General features: G+C 36.4%; 1 protein-coding gene across 1 annotated transcript in view; it reads left to right on the plus strand.

Annotated features, from left to right (window-relative positions):
• The window catches only part of MYO3B (myosin IIIB), a 101,493-nt gene that overhangs the window by 38,839 nt on the left and 42,721 nt on the right, over positions 1-19,933 (plus strand). Inside the window, exons 9-10 of the mRNA XM_009996303.1 lie at positions 9,411-9,566; positions 19,374-19,470. Coding sequence (XP_009994605.1) covers positions 9,411-9,566; positions 19,374-19,470 — 253 coding nt within the window. The remainder of the gene's footprint in view (positions 1-9,410; positions 9,567-19,373; positions 19,471-19,933) is intronic.

Genomic DNA, 19,933 nt, shown 5'->3' on the forward strand with positions numbered 1-19,933 from the left:
TAGTAAATGTGTTATGATGCAGAGATTACTAGATTTTTTTTTTGGATGCTTGGATTTGCATTAGTGGATTTTCTAGAAAAAATAAAATAATGAAATATTGGATCATACAACTGCAAAACCTTTTAGTCATTACTGATAATTGGCTCATTTATATGCATTAGTTATGCATTTGTTGATGCCCACCTTGTGACAGCTTAGTTATGATAAATTAAAAGCAGTGACTGTTTAAGTTCTGTGCTGCCTTTTATTCATATGGTAGGACCTTGCCTGATGTTTCAGTCACCCTTGTGATGAGTGGTTGGCTTTTGAATAATTTCATTATCTACCTCCATCCTGATGGCTAGTGCCATTTGCATAACAAGCTTATCTGGTTCAAGTTGTGGGCCAGACCTGTGTACTGACGAAAACCAAGCAGGCAGCTGGGGGCTAAGCATACTTTTGACTTCAGTTCTGTTTACACGATAATTTTATTTATGCTAAGATTGCCAAACCTGGTCATAGTAGCTTTTTTCACCTCCCATTCTCATCCCTGGAAATGCCACTGCCTCAAAGAGGTGCTTCTATTGCAAGTGTTCACTCACACAATACAGTGATTTACAACATGCCTGAACTGGAAGCTTCAATGTACTTTTGTAGGTTAAAATAGTAATAATATATTTTCCAGAAATTAAGTCAGTATTTTTAACTATGAGTATTCTGCCCCAAGAGAGGTGATTTTGCAGCAGCATTTTCAAGTCAGATGCATAATTTACAAAATTAAAATGAAGAGAGGGTTAAGATAGTTCTTAGCTTGGCGAATTTGTTTTGTGTCCAGCGTTGTGGACCTTGACTTGAGATAAAGACTGTAATATGTTGTCCTCAGAAGGATCTTTACAATGACATTACTAATCTGAGTTGGATATTTTGTTTTAAAAAATAGACAAGAAGCACTTTCAGCCAGGCCATCTCTGACAGCAGCCTGATTTTGTATTTGGTATCTACTGGGATATACCAAGTACATATATACTTTTAAAAGGCCAGTAATATTCTATGTATGTTTGTTAATCTGTACTTCTGTGATTATCCATGAAGAACTTGGCTGCTCCACTCAAAATGTGAGAAAGTATTACTTATCTGTTTATTTTTATTTGCATATTAATAGGGCTTACCATTCCTATAAGGGCATGTATACAATCATATAATTAGTTGGAGGATTAGCTCCTGAAAACAATATACTTTTATCTATGTTTATTTCTATTTTGAAATAAAAAAGCAGTTTTGAAGGCTTCACCCTTCATTCATTAAATCTATGAGTATTTATGAAGCTTTTTTGCGGGGGGAAGGGGATAGCTGCAGTGTAGACGACATTGCTCTTTTAAGAGTTGTGTCCACCACCATTTTAAACATACAGTGCTTTACAATTCGGTCGTAAAATAATAGAGGCTATATGTTAAAATGAATAAACCCCCACATTTGTTACAATTATCTCATAATGCTGCAAATAAAAGGATAGATAGAAGAGTTAATATGTTCTTGGAGCAGAGGGGTACAATAACCTTTATTTGCATTACATCACTAAATGGTAATTTTAATTAAAATGAGCAATGGCATCTTCAGGGACAGACATTCTCCTTTTAAACTTATTTAACCAATAGTTAGCTATTATGGTTCTTTGAATTAATTAGTAATTCTTGAGCTGGAGGGAATGAAAGAATTATGAATTTCAAGACGTACTAAAGTAAAAATGTGAAGTTACAGGATTTATGGTCACATTTATCATCAGAGTGTGGCTTTTTTTAGCAATAACATTGCAACTACAATACAAAAATTATTTTTAGTCTTGATAAATTATTTTTGGACTCCATTTAAACAGCCTCATGAGCTGAATTTCATATTGATGAATCTGCATTCAGAGTTATTAAATTAATAACTCATCTAGATTACATAGGTGTTAAGTGCTCCATTTACATGTAAGTTATTTGAATGCAGATCAGATTTTTTCACAATCTAAGCAATTGTTTAGTGATACTCTGTTACATAAAGAACATTTTACTGTTTCTGTTGCTGAGATCATGATATGCATTTGACATAACTCATTAATTATACAGTGTCTAATACATAGAGATTTGCAAGTGTCAGAATGATACAAACTGTGATGTGTAAGATTACCACCAAATCCATAATTTTTCACTTTTTATTCATTGATGTAGACTGAGAATCTGCCTACAGATGAAGTTAAAATCCTAAATTGTAGTATGTGACAAGCATCTCCACCACTTTTGAGCATTGCATGAGACTTTTTAATACAGATGAGTGGGCTTATATAATGGATACAATTATCTTGAGCTTTCTAGTGAGCAATTGTAGTAAAAATCTGCAATTTTAAGTAGAAATGAGAAGGAAGGAAATCTATGCTGATCTTGTAGTTGTTTGTTTTATGGTTGGATTTATTCCTTCCAGTTAAATTATTCTACTTCTTAAAGAAAGGAGGTGTTGTAGACAATCCACGTTTGTTTGGAATGCATTTAGGATGGTACGAAAGCCAGAAGTATGGAAATAGGCAAAGCAGTAAAACTTGGAGTTGCAAGAGACAAGACTTCAGTTTCTTTTTTTACAGCTGAAGAAACTGAGAGAAAGGGCATCTTGCTCAAAGTCACAAGAATCCACAGGAGAGCTGGGAATGAAGCAGTCCAGCATATTTTCAGATTAAGGGAAGCTCCAGGAAACAGAGATGCTCCTATTCTCCTCTTGTAAACTGTGGGGTACAGGTCAGGTCTGGCACATGGTAATGGGATTTCCAGTTGCCTTTTTAGTGGCTGTCCTTATTTACTTCAAGATAGGAGGGATGCACTAAACAACAAAGGAGAGAAAAATATCTTTCCTTAGCTGTTTTCCCAGCTATAACATAAGATGTTAAAGAAATAAGCTGTCAGTATTAGATTGTGGTTTCCTTATCTTCTACTTTCTCTGTGCTCCAACTGCCTCAAATCAGCTGCATGCTGGAGTGTCAAAAGGGGATGGACACCTTACTTTTGGTACAAATGCAAAACATACTGTTGCTTGCCAAAAGCCTCAGCTGTAAAAAGTTCTGAAGGGTTTTTGTGTTCCTGGGTCTTCAATGACAGGTCAAAGAAATAGAGCAGACCCATTCCTGGTAAAAGGAACCCCCGCAGTTTAATCATACAATAAATAATATATTTGGTGGTTTTGAGATGCTCCCTAGATTTGTTCTAACTGAATTTCTGTTCTCTGGTAAAATTCTAAGGGTTTTCAACATGAGCAAAGTCTGACCCATTCTAAGAGCTACAAGGGATGCCACTCCATAGAGTTTCTATTGTTTGTTCTCTAAACCATGTATATGAGCAAGATTAAATTGTTGTGTCTACTCAGCCACAGGAGGCTGGGAAATTGTAATTTTTGAAGCTTTAGAAGAGGTAGAACTATTTACTACATCTTTTTACAATTTCAGTGTGAATGAACCTTGGCTAGGTTTCAGATGTGTGCTCTAAACTACACTATATGGCACTATATATTAACAATTAAACTGAAAGGAGATTTATTAAGAAAACAGGTGCTGGTGACATTTCAGTGTTCAACTATTTATGTCATTGCTAGGGAAGAGTAGTAATTTACTGTGTTTGCTACCAAAAGGCAGATCAATAAAGATATAAATGTGTTCTGACCATCAGAATTTATATTATGCACATGATGATTGGATACTTCCTCATAAATTCAGTCTTTCATCCTGATATCTGATTGTAGCAAAAGGTAAAATGCTTGTTATTTATCATGGGATGTGGGTTTCAGACAGGAGACCTATTTAACCTAGATACATACCCATAGTGCTCAGCATTTGCTTTTTCCAAAGGGACAACTATATATAGTTCTGAAGATAAGATTATTTGTATCCTGTACGTCCTGTTGAATTAGGACTGAGAACAGAAATGCTGTTGGCAAAGCTGTCACAGTTTTTTAGCTCATTTTTGAAGCTGAGTGGCCTGCAGCAGTGGAGGATGGGCAGGTCTGGGAATGGGAAGCAGGCATATCCCTGCATCATTATTAGAAGCATAATTCAGAGTCACAGAGTTGTTGGGACTGGAAGGGACCTCTGAAGATCATCTAGTCCAACCCTCCTGCTAGAAAAGCAGGATCACCTACAGCAGATCACACAGGAACACCAAATATTTTTATTTCTCCACCTCTCTGCTGCTTGTGACTGACCAGTGTCTGCCACAGCTAGGTGTGGTACAGAAGTAGGAGAAACAGTCAGAATCATGAATAGGAACAGAACATTTTAACCAGTTAAAAACAATCTGAGATTGTTATTTTTCCTTCCTTGACTGGAAAGTTTCTGACATAATGTACCTGGCCTCGATGATTTTGCTTGTCAGTGTCTGTCCTTCCATATCTCTAAGGAGGAGGGGCAACCCAGCTGAGGTCATGCTCTTGATTTCATTAATCTTCCACTGTGAAACAACTTTCTCTGATAGAATAAAAATCCCAGAACCTAGAGACCTCCTCCCTGCTTAGGGAGAAGATCAGAGGAATATAACCTTACTATTTCTCCTCTCCCTCTGGGAACGCTCTGTTCTAGATGCTCAGCTGATCTGTCTCTGTCTTTGGGGGCAACCTAGTAACTGTTTTTCTGGGATTGGGAGAACAAGATCTCAGTACCTCAGGATGACCTGAAGTCATGTTCAAGACCGTGGAAACCTCTTGTATCCTGATAGACGGGGAACAGAAGGAGCAGCAATGGGGACTTCAGCATTTGTTGACCAAACCAGATACTTCATAGCTCTTGCCCAGATGCCGTGGTTTGGATTCCACAGCTCTAATATAGGGTCTGATATACACTCATAATTTCTTTCTGACAAAAACTTACGCATCTTCTGTGCATGTAGATCACAAACAGTGACTAGATGTCTGGTTGGATATTTGGTTTATTAGACCAAATAGTTTCAGCACTCCACTGCCAGCAGATGAGAAATAATCAGAAAATGTAGCATTCAATAAATGTAAAAATTGAAGAAAACAAAATACTAGACATGAATTTTCATGTAATTAAACCATAAGAGTTGGAGCTGCTTGCTTTCTTTATTCTTAAAGAAAGTACTTGTGGCCAAGTAGATCATAATATATCTGATGAAAGAGAATTTTTGAAAGAAGCAACTGCTGCTTCTCTGCTTGGGTTTGGCTGCAATAATGAGTTATGTTAGTAATTGTTTTCTGTTTCTGAACACCCAGAAGATTTAGACGACCACAGCAGTTCTTATGAAATCTATTTCTTTCCATTTGTTCACTAGTAAATATTAGGTCATGAATGCTGATAAATAGCTCTCCGTTTGAGTCATCTGATTTGCTGCTGGCAAAATGTGATAGTTTACATGGTCGAGAGGTAGCAGTTCCAACAACATTATCATCCAAGTACAAGCAGCTAGTGAATTTTTAGAGGCTGTCTCAAATGGGCCTGTGTGTATGAGAGTCTGCTTTTAGCCCCTGCTACTAAACGCTTCATCTTTGCTTGTAATTGTGGCAAAATGGAAATGGCGCTTAGGAGCCTGACTGTGCGGTTGCAGCAAATGGCTGCAATGTATGTTTAATGTAGTGACACTAATGAATTCTGAGAATTAATTTTCAGCCAAGAAAGCATGATGGAAAATCCTAGAATTAGGTTAGGTAATGGATTGACTTTCATCGAGGCAAAAATGTAAAATGTTTGTTTCCTTTTCAGTCTTTACCTTTCACATTATTTTAGATCCAAAAAACAGCAAACTAAGTATGATCATATTTTCATCATACCTTACATGAAACGCACCTTGTAGTAGAATTTCTAGTTAATTTTCTCAATGCAAGGCAGTCTTACTGTTGTGGGTTTTTTTGTTTGTTTGTTTTTTAATAATTGCCACAGGCCAAACAAACTGGCTTAGTTTACAGGTACATCACATTTAGTGGCTTTATATGTAACTGCAGCATGTTTGAAGTTTGACAGTGCCTACGCTAACTGTCAAAATTGGTGTTAAAGGAATGCTCACATGAGCACTTGAAAGTGTTTTAGTTTTCTGATTTCCTCAGAAGCAAATCCTTCAGTGATATAACTTCTTAATATTTTTTTACTTGCACAATACACACAATGTTGGGGTTTTTTTTTCTGCATTAAGTAAGAATATTTTCTGATCAATTAGATTATAAAAACTTTTGTTACTATACTCTTCCTCTTTCAAATGGTAGTGTCACTGTATTTTTATGTGTTAATTTTTGATTATTTTTTCTGGACTTCACATGGAATATATTTCACTGAATGTATTGGCAACTTTGGTCTTAAGCACTCATAAAATTCTCTTTTTCACACATTATAGTTCTATTTCAGGGTGCAGGTCACTGCATAGGAAACACTATGATAATGCTCACCCTCATCTAGGCTTCAGCATCTAAGAACTGATATTCTATATTATAATTATTTTTTTCTGAAGAGTAGTATATTGTCAAGACTGCTTTCAGTGTAGATGAAACCGCACTGAACACCTGCAGTGGCACTGGCAGTCTGAGGCATCATTTTTCACTAGCACATAGGTGGTGGCCCAATAGTTATTATTTTACATGTAATGATGACTAAGAACAGCAGCAGCACCCATTCAGTGTGGCACTAAAAGCAACACAGCTGAAATGACAGGGTGTAGAAGCACAGCATGTAAATATACCTCAGAACATTCATAGGTTTGTCTACGTAGAGAGGAATTAGGACAAAGGAGTATGCACCATACATAACGACTATTTTTTCAGTGTCATATGACAGCTGTCCATCCTACACTCCATCTCAGCAGGCGTAGTGACACACCACACTGGCACTCAGTATCTGAGTATGCACTGAGCCCCCAGTACCTGCTATGACTAAGATGCAAGCTGGTTACTGGTACTTGAAACATCATAAGGAGTAATTTCTAGAATTAACTATGTCAACACTTCTGTTTCAGACCAGAAGGAGAGTGCATATGGCATACATGCTTCAATTTCCTATGACCTGCCTGGTCTTTCTGCTGCTACGGTCCTAATATGCTAGGAACTTGCTATTTAACTTGATGGATTAAACCAACTACAGTGGAGATTTGCATTCACAGAGAATGGTGAATTCTTCTCCCATTCTCTTGCCTGAACTGGAGTAGTCCTAGGATGGAAGATACAGAGGAGAATTTAAGCAGCTGTCTCTCACCCTTGCACAGCTGTTAGTCACTAGCTTTTTACTTTGTTGTTACATCTCCCTAACCGTCTGAAAGGGCTCTGTTCTTCCAATATAGGCACAAGCTTGGAACAATAGTAGGTGATCTGTCTGAACTTTGAACAGTGACTGATCACAGAATCGTGTTGGTGTGTCTTGTGTCATTAGCTTGGTCATCTAATGAATTAAAAAAGTTTTGTTTGTGTTTCAAGTGACATCCCAAGTGACCACAGATTGCGGTAATATCCTACTACCAGAGTGTAAAGGCTGCATATAGATTAAACAATATAATGAAACAAATTTTGATAGCTGCAAAACAGAGGAGTAGCATGCATGCAAAGTGAATATGCAGCAGAGCAGAGGACTGGCAGGAGCATTAAACAGAAGCAAAGGTAATCCTAAAGTAGTATTCAAGACCACCTCGCTGGCAGAACTTACCTGTGCTCATAGGAACACCTTCCAGATCCAAACACCTAGCGTTTCAGGTACATAATAGAGAAGATAGGAACTTTTGTCCCTAAAATATTTTCCTTCTATCTCTTGTAGTTTTGTGTTGGTTTGTTGGTTTGTTGTGGGTTTTTTTCCTCTGTCTGCCTGATTAATGTTACATTTCTTTTCATATGCATTTTCCCTTTTTCTCAAGAAACATAAATTTAACCAGGATTGGTGTGGATCATATTGTCTGTGTGGGTGTATTGACTTTTAAAATCCATGGATCACAGACGGAAAAGGTTGGGGGAGTGGGTTGTCAGAACCTGTTGAAGGCTAATGATGGATCTCTCAATGGGAGGGAAGGACTGGTGTTTATAGCCTTGCACTCAGAGGGAGGGAGATAAAGCAGTTTCTGTTACTTTGGTTTTTCTATCAGGAAGCTATAGTTCTATAGCAAAATTCACCAAAATTGGTAGCTCATTTTACAGATTGTCTTCTCTGGACTAGTGGTATCAAGAAGAGACTGGGAAAATATTTTTCAGGAACCTAAAGTATTGGAGCTATGTTGAAAGATATTTCAGGAGTATTTAACACCAGACTTTAGGCTTCAGTAAAGTATTTGAGGTGAGGCTAAACTTTAATCATTTGCTAATCTGTTTGGTAGTATTTTTAATCCATTAAAGTGTGTATATATACATATATATATTTATATTTTTAATATAGTTTACATTTTGCAAATTTTTATTGATACTGCTAGAATATAATTTTTTCTAAAAGATATTCAAGTTTCATTGAGCTTTTGACTAAAAAGGTAATCTTTATTTATTATATTTGGCCCTGTTAAGGAAGTACTTTAGGTGTGCAACCTAGTATCAGCAAATATGAGATAATACAAATGTACCTCATCAAATAAACTCTTCTTGGGCTGTAATGATGTACTGAATTGCAGAATTTCTTTTCATATTCTCAAATAATGTCAATAGCATTAGTTGAGCAGGATAAACAGAATACTTTAGTACAAAGAATTAGAAGGTAATTTAAAGCTGTCTAATCTTTTTAAATAATTCTTCTGTTTAGACTGTATTAATTCAATTTTATTGTATAGAGAAGAATTCAACTTTAAACATGGCTTCCTCAATTTTAAATCTCAGTTATATAAATTAGCACAATAGTTTACTTTATGCTCATTTAATAGGATGTATTTCTTTATTCATTACTAGATCACCTGTTCCTATCTCACAGATAACCTTGGTACCTTGACTGACATTTAATTCAGACTCAGTAATTTCTCTTCCAGTCTGAATTACATAGGTTTGCAGAATTTTCTATGATTCTTATACTATTGTGTATCATTGCAATATAGAAGATATCAAAAAAACAGAACAAAGCTCTGTATCAAATTGTTCTGACTAGTGTTGTATCCCAGATTTCACTTGTGGTATTTATTAGGCTATATCCTACAGTGCTTAGTCAAAACTCCTATCAGACAAAAGGTAGAGTGGATTAAATATTGTCCATTCATCTTAGGTTATGTTTAGTGTATATTGACTGTGTACCACTTAAAAGGTACCATGCCATTTTTTCATAGTAAGCTAGTTACAGTTAAAAAGAGAGATTAAATAAACTCGAAATCATAGCCTTTATACTAGTATATTTGTAAGGTGAATTCACTTGGTTAAGTATTTTATGCTAGATTTATTCCAATGTATACAGGCACACATTAAGCCAACTCCAATCATGCTGTAATATAGTATCACTGCCTGAGACCCCTGTTTCTCTGTCGCAGGTGTCTTATCAAGGATTTTGAACAACGTCCTTCAGTCACCCACCTTTTGGAGCATCCATTTATTAAACAAGTGCATGGTAAAGATATGTCTCTGCAAAAACAGCTGGCTGAGCTCATCCAAGAACAACAGCAGCTAGGCTCCGTAGCCAAAACAAGGTACTGTACAGCATACATGCTGCAGCTCTCCTTCACCACACTAGTCCTAGAAGCAGAATTTGAAACTTTGAATGCACAGACATTACTGTTTCAAAAGATCATATTAATGCATTGACTGGCAATATTATTAGCATTAAGTGCTGCATGCCATGTAAATGCAAGAGATGTTTTCCCATTGATACTTTTTAAAGCTAATTTGATCAGCCATAATGCAACCTTCTCCTTAGTCTTCTTTTTGCCACTGACTTGGTTCTGTATATGTTCAGTTTCTGCTCAGTCACAGAGAATCTAATAATTCCAGAATGTTCCAGTTTGTGGAAATGCATATTAGCATGATGAAAAATTGTATCATATTTTGATAGCGAATCTTTAAAAATACAGCTGTAAACAATGAAGTGACTATTAGGAAAGGTGAAGAACAGAACAGTAAAGTTTGCTGTTTGATTAGATGCTGTTAGTAAGGCTGTTCATTACTTAATGTAATTGGTTTGTCTTTTCATTCAGCCTAGTAATTTATTTTAAAACATACTTAAAAAGCAATGAATATTTATCAGTGGCAGTGGCATTTTTAACTTTTGAGTCTGATTGTAAATATGTCTTAGTTTAGTTGCTGTCCAGAGGGTGGCAGAATTTCACTGTTTCAAAAGAGAATTAAATGCAAATGAACGCACCTTCACAAGCTCAGCAATCATTCTGTAATATGAAATTTGTCTAGAGTGAGATAAGCTGTGGGCCATAATTATAAACAAACACCTACTAACGTTGATGAAGAAAATTAAATGTCATGATTTAGAAGTCATAAACACACATATACTTACATGTCATAAGACTCTGTAGCTTAAAATGCTAAAAGCCCAAGCAAAAATGTACAAGCTAAAATAAAGGGATAACTTTAAGTACAGTTTCAAGGTGAAGTTGACTTTTGTGGGATTTTGGTGGGTCGTGGTTTGTTTTTTTTTTATGGATTTTTTGTTGTTTGGTTTGGGTTTGTTTTGTTTTGTTTTGTTTTTCTTTTATTTTCTTTTCTTTTCTTTTCTGGAAAAATATACCAGGAGCCACTCACTGTGGGTGAGGGAGCTATGCCAGCATTACAGTAGAAGTTTCAGCTGTATCTAGCCTCCTAAGAAGACATCCCCAATGTAACACTCGACAGATCAGATTGCCTACAGCTGTGGATTGGCTAGCCTAAAAGTTATCAAGAGTTTTCCCAGCTGTTGACCAAACAGATCTAGACAGAGTGAAATGGGTCTTGTCCTAAGAGGAGCTCTGATGTGGATTCCTCCTGGTATTACAGTAGATTCTTCTGGAATCTATCTCCATAATGTGGAGCAAGAAGGAATCAAAACCAAGACAGTGTTTCTTACCTCAAACCTTTTAATGTATGAACTGGGAGTGCTGTGACAGAAAAGCTTCTGCAATTTATGCATGACTGGCATGTAGGAAGGATTTTGCTTTCCAGCACCCTCAGTATGAATCAGTGCTCACGTAAAGGAATTCGTTTAGCTCTTTGTCCATCCTGTCACCACATAATCCATCTTAAATATTTTCATTGTCAAGGGTAAATATTTGCAACTTGTGTGCAGTAGCACCTGCAGATTGCAGTATTGAAGGGGACTCTATTGCAATGAGTTTAATCCTAGTCTTATCCTCCCTACCAGTCTAAATTCTATTGTTGTCCCTGATGTCCCCAGATTTACTTGGCCAACTAGCTCTAGGATCCCTGTCCCAGGCTGTTATATGACCCATCTTTCCCATCAGTCTTCATTCACTATTCATTCTGTTTGTTCTCCTGTTAGTAAGCTTCTTGTGTTTTCCCTCTATCACTCCAATAGCTTCTGTTTCTAATTTCCACCTTTTTAGCAAGTCCTAGTCCAGGTTCTTCTATTTTTACAGTCATTTCTCTATTCTTGGTGTTCCTCCTCATCTGATAATGTAGCTTGCAGCTCTCTTGTTCCTTCTCATCACTATCAGAGATTATATTCTACTCTTAAAGCTCAACTCTCAGCAGACTCTTGGTATTCATCTTGTTCTCTCTTGGACTCTTGGTTTGCTTTTAGCCATGTCTCTGAATTACATGGTTCTTCCTCTGCCAGTAAACAATAAGACAGGAGACATGACCAGGCTGCTGGAGAAACAGTCATCTTTATGTTCACTTTGAAGGCAGGAGCATCTAATTATAGTTTTCCCCAGAGGCATAAATATAGTCATGTACTAGTAAAGAGCTTGGCTCTGTAATAGGGAGGTAGTACCCCCTAGGAAAATTGGTACAAATTAAAAGCCTTTAAAAACTTTGTAATGCATTTATAAAATAATTTGCAATACAGAATGTGACATGCAGAAGAACACATGACCAGATGGTGCCTTAAAAAATTTGCTGGCATTTATTTCTGGTGATCTGTAGAAGTCATTTGAATGTATAGACACCATTTCAAAGTAAATAGGCCAATTAAAACCTATCTTGAATAAAGCCTCTCTATTATACTATTGGATATATGTGCATGCTTTTTGTGTTCATCAGTGTGCTCATGACGGGTGCAATGACATGTGCATTAATTCCCTGGTGTTCAGAGATAAAGGAAAGTAGATGCCCTTTTTTTGGAGTACAGCAACACTACAGAGCAACCATTTAAAAGATAAGTAAAATAAAATGTTCTCCCATTTGTGCTGCACTAGAACTCTCAAAACATCGGCTGAAAATTTCCAGAAACTAAAAAATCATCAGGAGGCTGATGTTAACAACATTTCTACTGTGAGGGAACCCAGGAAGTCACTGCTCATGACAGCTGATCAGGAGGCATCTGGATGTTGTCTCATTTGAAAGTCTTTCAGCATTAGTGCTTTGTATTTGCAGCTTCTGATTCTTTACTGACAAAGCTATTTTAACAGGATTCTCTTTCCAGTTGAGCCATGCCAGTTTTGCCTGTTTTGGGACATCACTCAAAATCATTGTGGCTGCCAACTAGAAAGTCAGGACTACTGACTTCGAGGGTATGATGGAGAGGTGTGGACAGCTGATCTAGGAGTTCACTGCTACTGAGAAGAACTGGCTTCTTTTTCCCACAAGAAACAAGCTCTTAATGCTATATTTATTGCAGCTCCAGTGATTGTCAAAACCTCCTGAGCTAGACCTTCTAAAGTAAGAGAAAGAAACACTAAGCCAGCATAAGCAGAGATATTTTTCTACTGTGTTAGTGACTGCAGAGGAGTGCCTCAATTGATACAGCTGAAGTAAGGGACACAGTATTCATACAACCAGGAATAAGGGGCAGAGGGGTAGAAAGGAGCAAGCTGTCCCGTTTTGGCAGGTTCATCTACGTCAGCCTCTGGAGCCACAGGCTGAAATACCTCCTTAATTCATTTTCTTTCCTTCTGCACTTATAAACTTCTTGACTGCAGTATAGCTAGGCTGAATGCTAGCACAGTTCTTCATACCTCTGAACTGAAGGGGTGCTTCATTATCCAATGAGCCTACTAATGGGCACACTTGTTGCTATCATCAGTTTGTTGCTGATAAACATATTGTAACTTTACCATGAGATAACTTACTCAAATGCTTTTTATTCTATTATTTCCTTTAGGCTAGAAATTAATTAAAAATATGTATTTATGCTAGTAAAAGAAGAGATTTTAAAATAATTTTTCTTTAAACCTCTTGCTTTTTTACTGAAAAAAAAAGAAAAGGAAGATGCTTTTTGAAACTTTTCCACCAGCTTTATTTTTCTCTTAAGTTATTTTCATCAGTGAGATGCAGATATATCCTATCCTTATGCAAACAGGTATTTTCAGATTCACAAGGCCAGCCAGGGTACCCTCTTTCCACACCTGTAATGAGGAAGAAGGTTCTTTTTTAATCTGATGGCATCTTTTACCCTGAAATCATTGAGTTTTGCTATGGTTCTGAGTGAAGCCGAAGTTTAACCATCAGCACTCCATTTCTGCATTGCCTGTTTCTTATGCTTTCATGGGGAAGAACTTTGTGAGAAAGCCCAGTGTCATGGCTGCGGAGGGATGAGCTCTGGATATTATAATTATCTCTTCTCTATATCCCTTTTATAAGCTATGACCTAACTGTTTGTGTGTTTTGTATGGTTTCTGACAATACCAGGGCAGAAACACTAATTAACAACAATACACTTGTCATTAGCAGCTTTGCCACAGAGGCAGTTATATGAAGTTTAGCTCTATGAAGGGTATTCAATATTCCTTAAAACACAGAGGTTAGTACATCAGACTGTTGCCTCATGTCTATTTGTTCCAGCAAGGCTGAATTTTTTTTTCACGTCTATTCCCATATTTTTAGCACATGGATACTGATTTGTAGTTCATCTTGGGAGCCAGGGCACCCATCAATATATAGCTGCCTCTAGGCAGGAAGCATTTCTTGAAACAGAGACGGTGCTGGTACAGGCTCTTGCTCAGGTTTTTTTCTTTTTCTTTTTCTTTTTTTTTTTTCCTTTACTAATCCTGTACTACCACATGCACTGTGAAATATAATTAGTTCCTAAAGACTTGTACTTCATGCAGCATTAAATTGCAGAACTGGAAAAAAGTAGGAATCTATGTTACAATAAGATGTGGACAACAGAACATGCAAACATTGGTCAGGAATGATAATCAGAATTATAAAAATGTTTCTGGTGCAGTGTTAATAACCAAGTATTGATAAAGACTTTGTAGCTAATTCTGTATTCTCTAACTACAGCAGGGTATGCAAGTTGATTGTAATGTTGCTGTATTTAAGCTATTCATGCAATTTCGTGTCAGTAAAATACCAAGAATGTTTAGGCACCCTTTGAATTATAATACAAAAACATGGTAGAGATTTGTGGTTTATTCCTCAGTCTCTCTGAATTACTGTGTAACCTCTCTTATATCACTTACTTTAAATATTTCCGTTCCTCCACTTACCAAGTGGCTACTCCTAGCTTCACTTAATATGTTATACCTACAAAAAAACCCTGCAGTTTGTCTGAGACAACAGCTTTGTCTGTTACTTGTTCTATAAAGCCATACTATACCTTTGGTCCTTGTAAACCTGGTAGTGAAGATAAATATATATAATGCACAAAGCTTTAGCCAATTTTCCTTTCATTCATTCTGCCCTAGAGTCTGGGAAGAATCTGGGCAAAGATACATTGCAAATTATGGATATTTGTAATTCTCACTTAACAGTGAGCATTTGCTCTGTTTGTGTACGTTATGTTTTCGTTAAACATTATGAGTGTGTTTGATAATTCATTCAGGGAGATAATAAGAAAGAGCTGCTTGCTTTCCAAACACACCTTTTGATCTCTTAAACTCATCATTGTGGGTCAGTTAAGTTTTTGATTCATAATACAAGAGATTCCAACTGGCTGATTGCCAGACTACTGAAAAAAGAAGTCAGAAGGGATTTAGTCTGTTTCCTAATATTCCTAAATGTTAAATGAATCTTTGTGCTATCTACATTAGCAAAATGTACTGCAGTAGGTGGGCATGTTCTCTGGAGTTTGTGTATAAACATTAAATATTATCCCTGCTTTTTTGTCCTTGTCAGGACTTAATCTAAACCTAGCAAAGCTGGCAGCTGGTTCAGTGTTGAAAATGTTGAAAAACATATGTCAAAACTTCCAAAGTCTTTTAATCTAGGCAATATCTCAAGTTCCATAAATAATTTTAGGAGTACCATGGAACTTGTCATGGAAACATTTAAAGAGGAAACTCAAAATTGGAGCCCAAAATATTCTATTTTCCCAGCCCTTGCATAAATTTTGGTGCTATAATCTTGCATCCTTTAGGAAGACTTTTTCATTTTATTCCATTAAAAAAAAAGCCAAAATATAAAATATTCTGGTGGCTTTTGAGTAGAAGTCTTGGAAAACTGGAGAATTGTTAACGTTTAACTGAAGGTTTGAAAATTACTGACCATCAGCAAGAGTGAATGACATGTTGGTTTTTTTTCACTTGAACGTAAAACAATTAAGAAATGAAGTATTTATGAACAATCTTAAAATAGCAAGTTGTTCTGTCTAGTGTAGCATGCAGCATAAAATGCAAAGTCACAACAGCATGCAAGATGGAGAAATTCAAATGAAGTAGCAGATTTATTAACTGCTTTTTGACTGTGGTGGAGAAGCAGAACATCAAGGAGGAAAGTACATGATTAAAAGCTTAGGATTGGAAACAGGGCAGAAGAATCTCCACATAGTGCACTTTAAAAGTTCCTTCAACAAATTACTCCAGGCTGAAACTTGATGTACAGGAGCAAAATTCACACTTTGCAATGCACAAAAAATAGGCTGTATTTCTCTATATGGCAGTCGCACACTTTCTTTATTCTTTCTCACAGAGTTGAGTATTTTTCTTGTAAATGTCAGTGGAAGTGCAATTTGCTTTAAAATTGGCAATAATGTAAAGAAAAACAACTACAGGAACAGTTTTTTCCTATGTGAGTCCTAGAAGAAGAAAAGGAGTAAATGGAAATACTTAACTGCACCAAGATGCCAAAGTAAAGGCTCTCATAAAAGATTGTTAGAGGAGTGGAGGCAGGAGAGATCAGAGAGGAAGCTTCCCAATGAACATAAAAATCCCTGATCTATACCATTTTCTTAATGAAATTGGACCTGCCAGCAAGATAACTTTTCAATCTAGAAGTCTATGGTCCATCTAGCTCTTCCTTCCCCATCATCAGCTCAATAGCAGGGTCATATGACCATATAGCTATTTACAATGGACTTCTACTACTATGGCTGGTGCCTCGTGCAAAAATAGGTTATTTTCTTTCAAACCCTCTCTTCCCCACAAGTAGAACAAATTAATGCTTCCCACCCTCTTAATGGAATTGTTCTTCCAAGGGAGAAATGCTTCTTGACTATTTCTTTAAAATCCAAGAAAACTCCTTTCCAGCTAATCCTGCCTGATAAGAAGGCAAAGGGAAGTTGCTTGGAAGGATTCTTTTTCAACAGACAGTGCTCCTCACTAGGGTTCTGGAACAAATCTAATGCTGCTCTTCAAGTTGGATAAGGTTAGCTATCTTGAGTGACTGGCCCTTTAGACCGCTTCTCTTGTCAGTGAATACATTCTCCAGGGGATGATGCAGAACGTTGCTGGAACCTTAAGGCAAGTAACTGTAACACTTTTGGTTTTCCTTAGAATTTGTGCATTTTATGTATCATCAGAAAGGAAGAGTAATTGAAAAACTGGCTGATAATTTTACTTTTTGTGCAAAAAAATACACTGACAAATATATGCCCTAGTAAGAGTGTTTCCTTCTGCTTTTGAAGAGATATTTTTTAAGTATTTCAAAAGCAGATTGTATTTCTGATGGAAAATTGTGGAAATAATTAAAGGTTTCACTCTCTGTCAATGTATCTGCAGGTTATAGGGTCAGTAGGAAATGGAAGAAGCCAGCAGGAGATTTGAAGCTAATGTGATGTTATGCTCCTAATATCCTCTTCCTAATCATGTACTTAGGAAAATGAGTTAAGAACAAGGAAATGTATGCACAAAGACATATATGTTTTACTTTTATTTAACTGAGATCTGTTTCCTTGTTTATTTACATATTAAAAAACCCCATTCCAATAAAAAATTGATTTGTGTATCACTTAAGGAGCACAAACAGTGGGAGTTTAATACACAGTCAGATAATGGATTAGTTTACAAAGCCAGTCTGCAATTGGAGATGCTTATGTCTGAATGTGCCCTTCTCCACCTCCTCCCTCCACCTCTGGTAGAAACATCCATATTTGCAGCTTCTTGCAATTTAATGTTGTGGCTGTGGTGGTTTACTCAAGGAAGAAAAAGCTTCACAGATGAGTTATGTTAGCTATAATGTCTAGCCATTGCTTGATTACTTGCATCTCCGTGAAGTAAAGCAACTGCTAAAATATTTGCTTCATTTGTTGACTGAGAGGTGCTCCCATCTCTAAATGATTTACAGTATTTACCAACAGCATTTTTATGAGCAGTGAAGTAAGAAGTCAAATTCTGGTTTAAAACAGAAACAATTAGAAAAAAACAGTAGTACATTAGGCCACTTACATGCATTCGTACTCCTTTGAGGATTTGTCTTGTCAGCGAAGTGTAATGTACTTTAATATAATGAATGCTTAAAAAAAAAAAAGCCAAAAACTACTTATAGCCCACCACCTAATCGAAGATCTGAAAATGGAAAATATAATTGAATGGAACATGGTCTCCATGATATCCACTGGAAATAATGCCCACTATAACAATTCTTATTTCGTAGCTTGTTATTTATGTTCTTCTTTCATTTATTCATATGTATGACATCAAGCAAACTACAATCTCTGGGAATGCAGAATGCAAAATGTACAAGACTGTCATAAAACCCTGCTACGTTCTTGCTATTGTTTTTCCTAGCTAACAAACTAGTTTGCACGGTTGTATTTAATTACAATTCAAATAAACCATTACAGTATGATTTTCCAGAACTCATAGAGTAGCCATGATTAAATAAGAAAAGTTAATAAAAATTGATATTAAAATATTAGGACCTTTAAATGTGATTCACAGTTATTAGTAAAGCTGTACTTATAGCTCACAGTCTTCTCCTTCCTTTCTGTTAGAGGCTTCCCATGCAATAATTCTTCTCATGATATAATAGCTCTTGGGTATGATAAAATTATCTCTACTGAATGAAAGCTGACTAGGTTCAAGTGTAGAAATGTATATAAAAGCATAAAACAGCATAAAAAATGTTGTTTTGCTGAAAACAGCAAAAGACTCAATGCTTATTTTTTAATCAGGATTCCATGCGTATATGAAGCTATGGTTAAAGAAAAAAAGACCTGTTACGTCTTTGTATTAACCTTTGACTTTATAAATGAACAGTGTTTCCTGCCAAGTCACAGTACTATTCTGTTAGTGCTTGATACAGCATTTAGCATTGTTCTGGGATGTGTGATCATGTGATTCCTACTTTCTACATGGCAACTAATGCAGAAACAATCTGTCAGGAGCTGTCATTGAGGATCAATGCTAACTGTTACTCAGCAGGATACAGACTGTATCTCTGTGGGTGTCCTCCTTCTATGCTTTGATTATGTTTGTTGTAAAGAAAAGCCTTACAGCATTCGTATTTCACCCCCTCTGTGGAAGGCATATTGCAGCCTCTTGATTTGTCCCTGTTTCAACAAGATGGATTTAAAAAATATATATACACAGCATTTTCAAAGATTCTTTCAGTATAATCTGATTATAAAGAGGTTATGTGACAGTGTCTCTGCTGCTTATTGTGTGGCTTAAATCTCTGAGGACAAGCTGACTGAATATCCACACAATTTACAGTCTGATGGCAGCTGTAGTTCAAAAATGTTGTTTTGGGCTAGATCTAGGGTCATCTGAGGAGGCGCTTTGGCATACACCAAGGTAACTGAAGGATTTTGTGCTACTTATTTCTTCTTGTAACTTCTTTAAATGACAATACTGTAGGCTGGGTACGTGGGAGTAAGATTTCATTAAACTGAGTGGTAGTTTATTAACTTAGAGTGAAAAGAGAAGGGAAAAGAGGGAGAATTTTTTTTATACTTTACTGTATGAGTGGGGAGTAGTAAGCCTATAAGTCTTCATCTCTGAGCACTGATAAATACATAGTTTTACCTATTGTGAAAGAGAGAACACATATTACACTGGACAGCAAGCTGACCTGTTGCTTGCTGAAAAGGATATTTCAGGGAAAAATACGTGTTTCAGAGAGTGTCTGTGTTTTCCATGGCAAAAAACACTCATCTCTGACTTCCCATTGCCTCTTAATGTTTGCTGTCTTCAATACAGTACACTGTTGCTTTACTAACAAACTTTCAGGCATGAACGAATACATACTAGAAGACCTTACCACGTGGATGGAGCTGACAAATACTCTCTAGATGACGATCTCGTGAATCTAGAACTTCTAGATGAGGTAATGTCTGACTAGCAGTTTCTGACAATTGTGCCTCACAGTTTCCCTGTTTCTGCTCTTTAGGTTTCTTTTAACAGAATGAGAAGAGTTCCTTCTTTTGCAAACTTTTGTCTCATCATGGAAAAGGAATTGTCATGTGAATGATCTGCTGTCATCGCTTTGTTAATATTCTGTATAGTGACATAGAAGTATTAGCAGTGAATTCTATTAAGTGGACAAATTTAGTTACAAATTATGCTAGTTTAAATTAATTTGTGAGTTTCTTAAAGTTTAGTGATACAGATCTAGATTTAAGTTATTTTTCCTAAAATTGATGAATTTGTGTAGGTTAATATGGTATCTACACCTTCTAGATAAAAAGTGATAGAACAGTATTTCACTATATCATCTGTATGTAAAGCATCTGTAAATTTTTGTTCTGTTGGTCCTTAAATTTCATGACAGCAAGAAAAAGACAATATGA

Source organism: Chaetura pelagica, unplaced genomic scaffold, assembly GCF_000747805.2.
Source record: "Chaetura pelagica isolate M959 unplaced genomic scaffold, ChaPel_1.0 scaffold3, whole genome shotgun sequence".
In the NCBI taxonomy this organism is placed as follows: Eukaryota; Metazoa; Chordata; class Aves; order Apodiformes; family Apodidae; genus Chaetura; species Chaetura pelagica.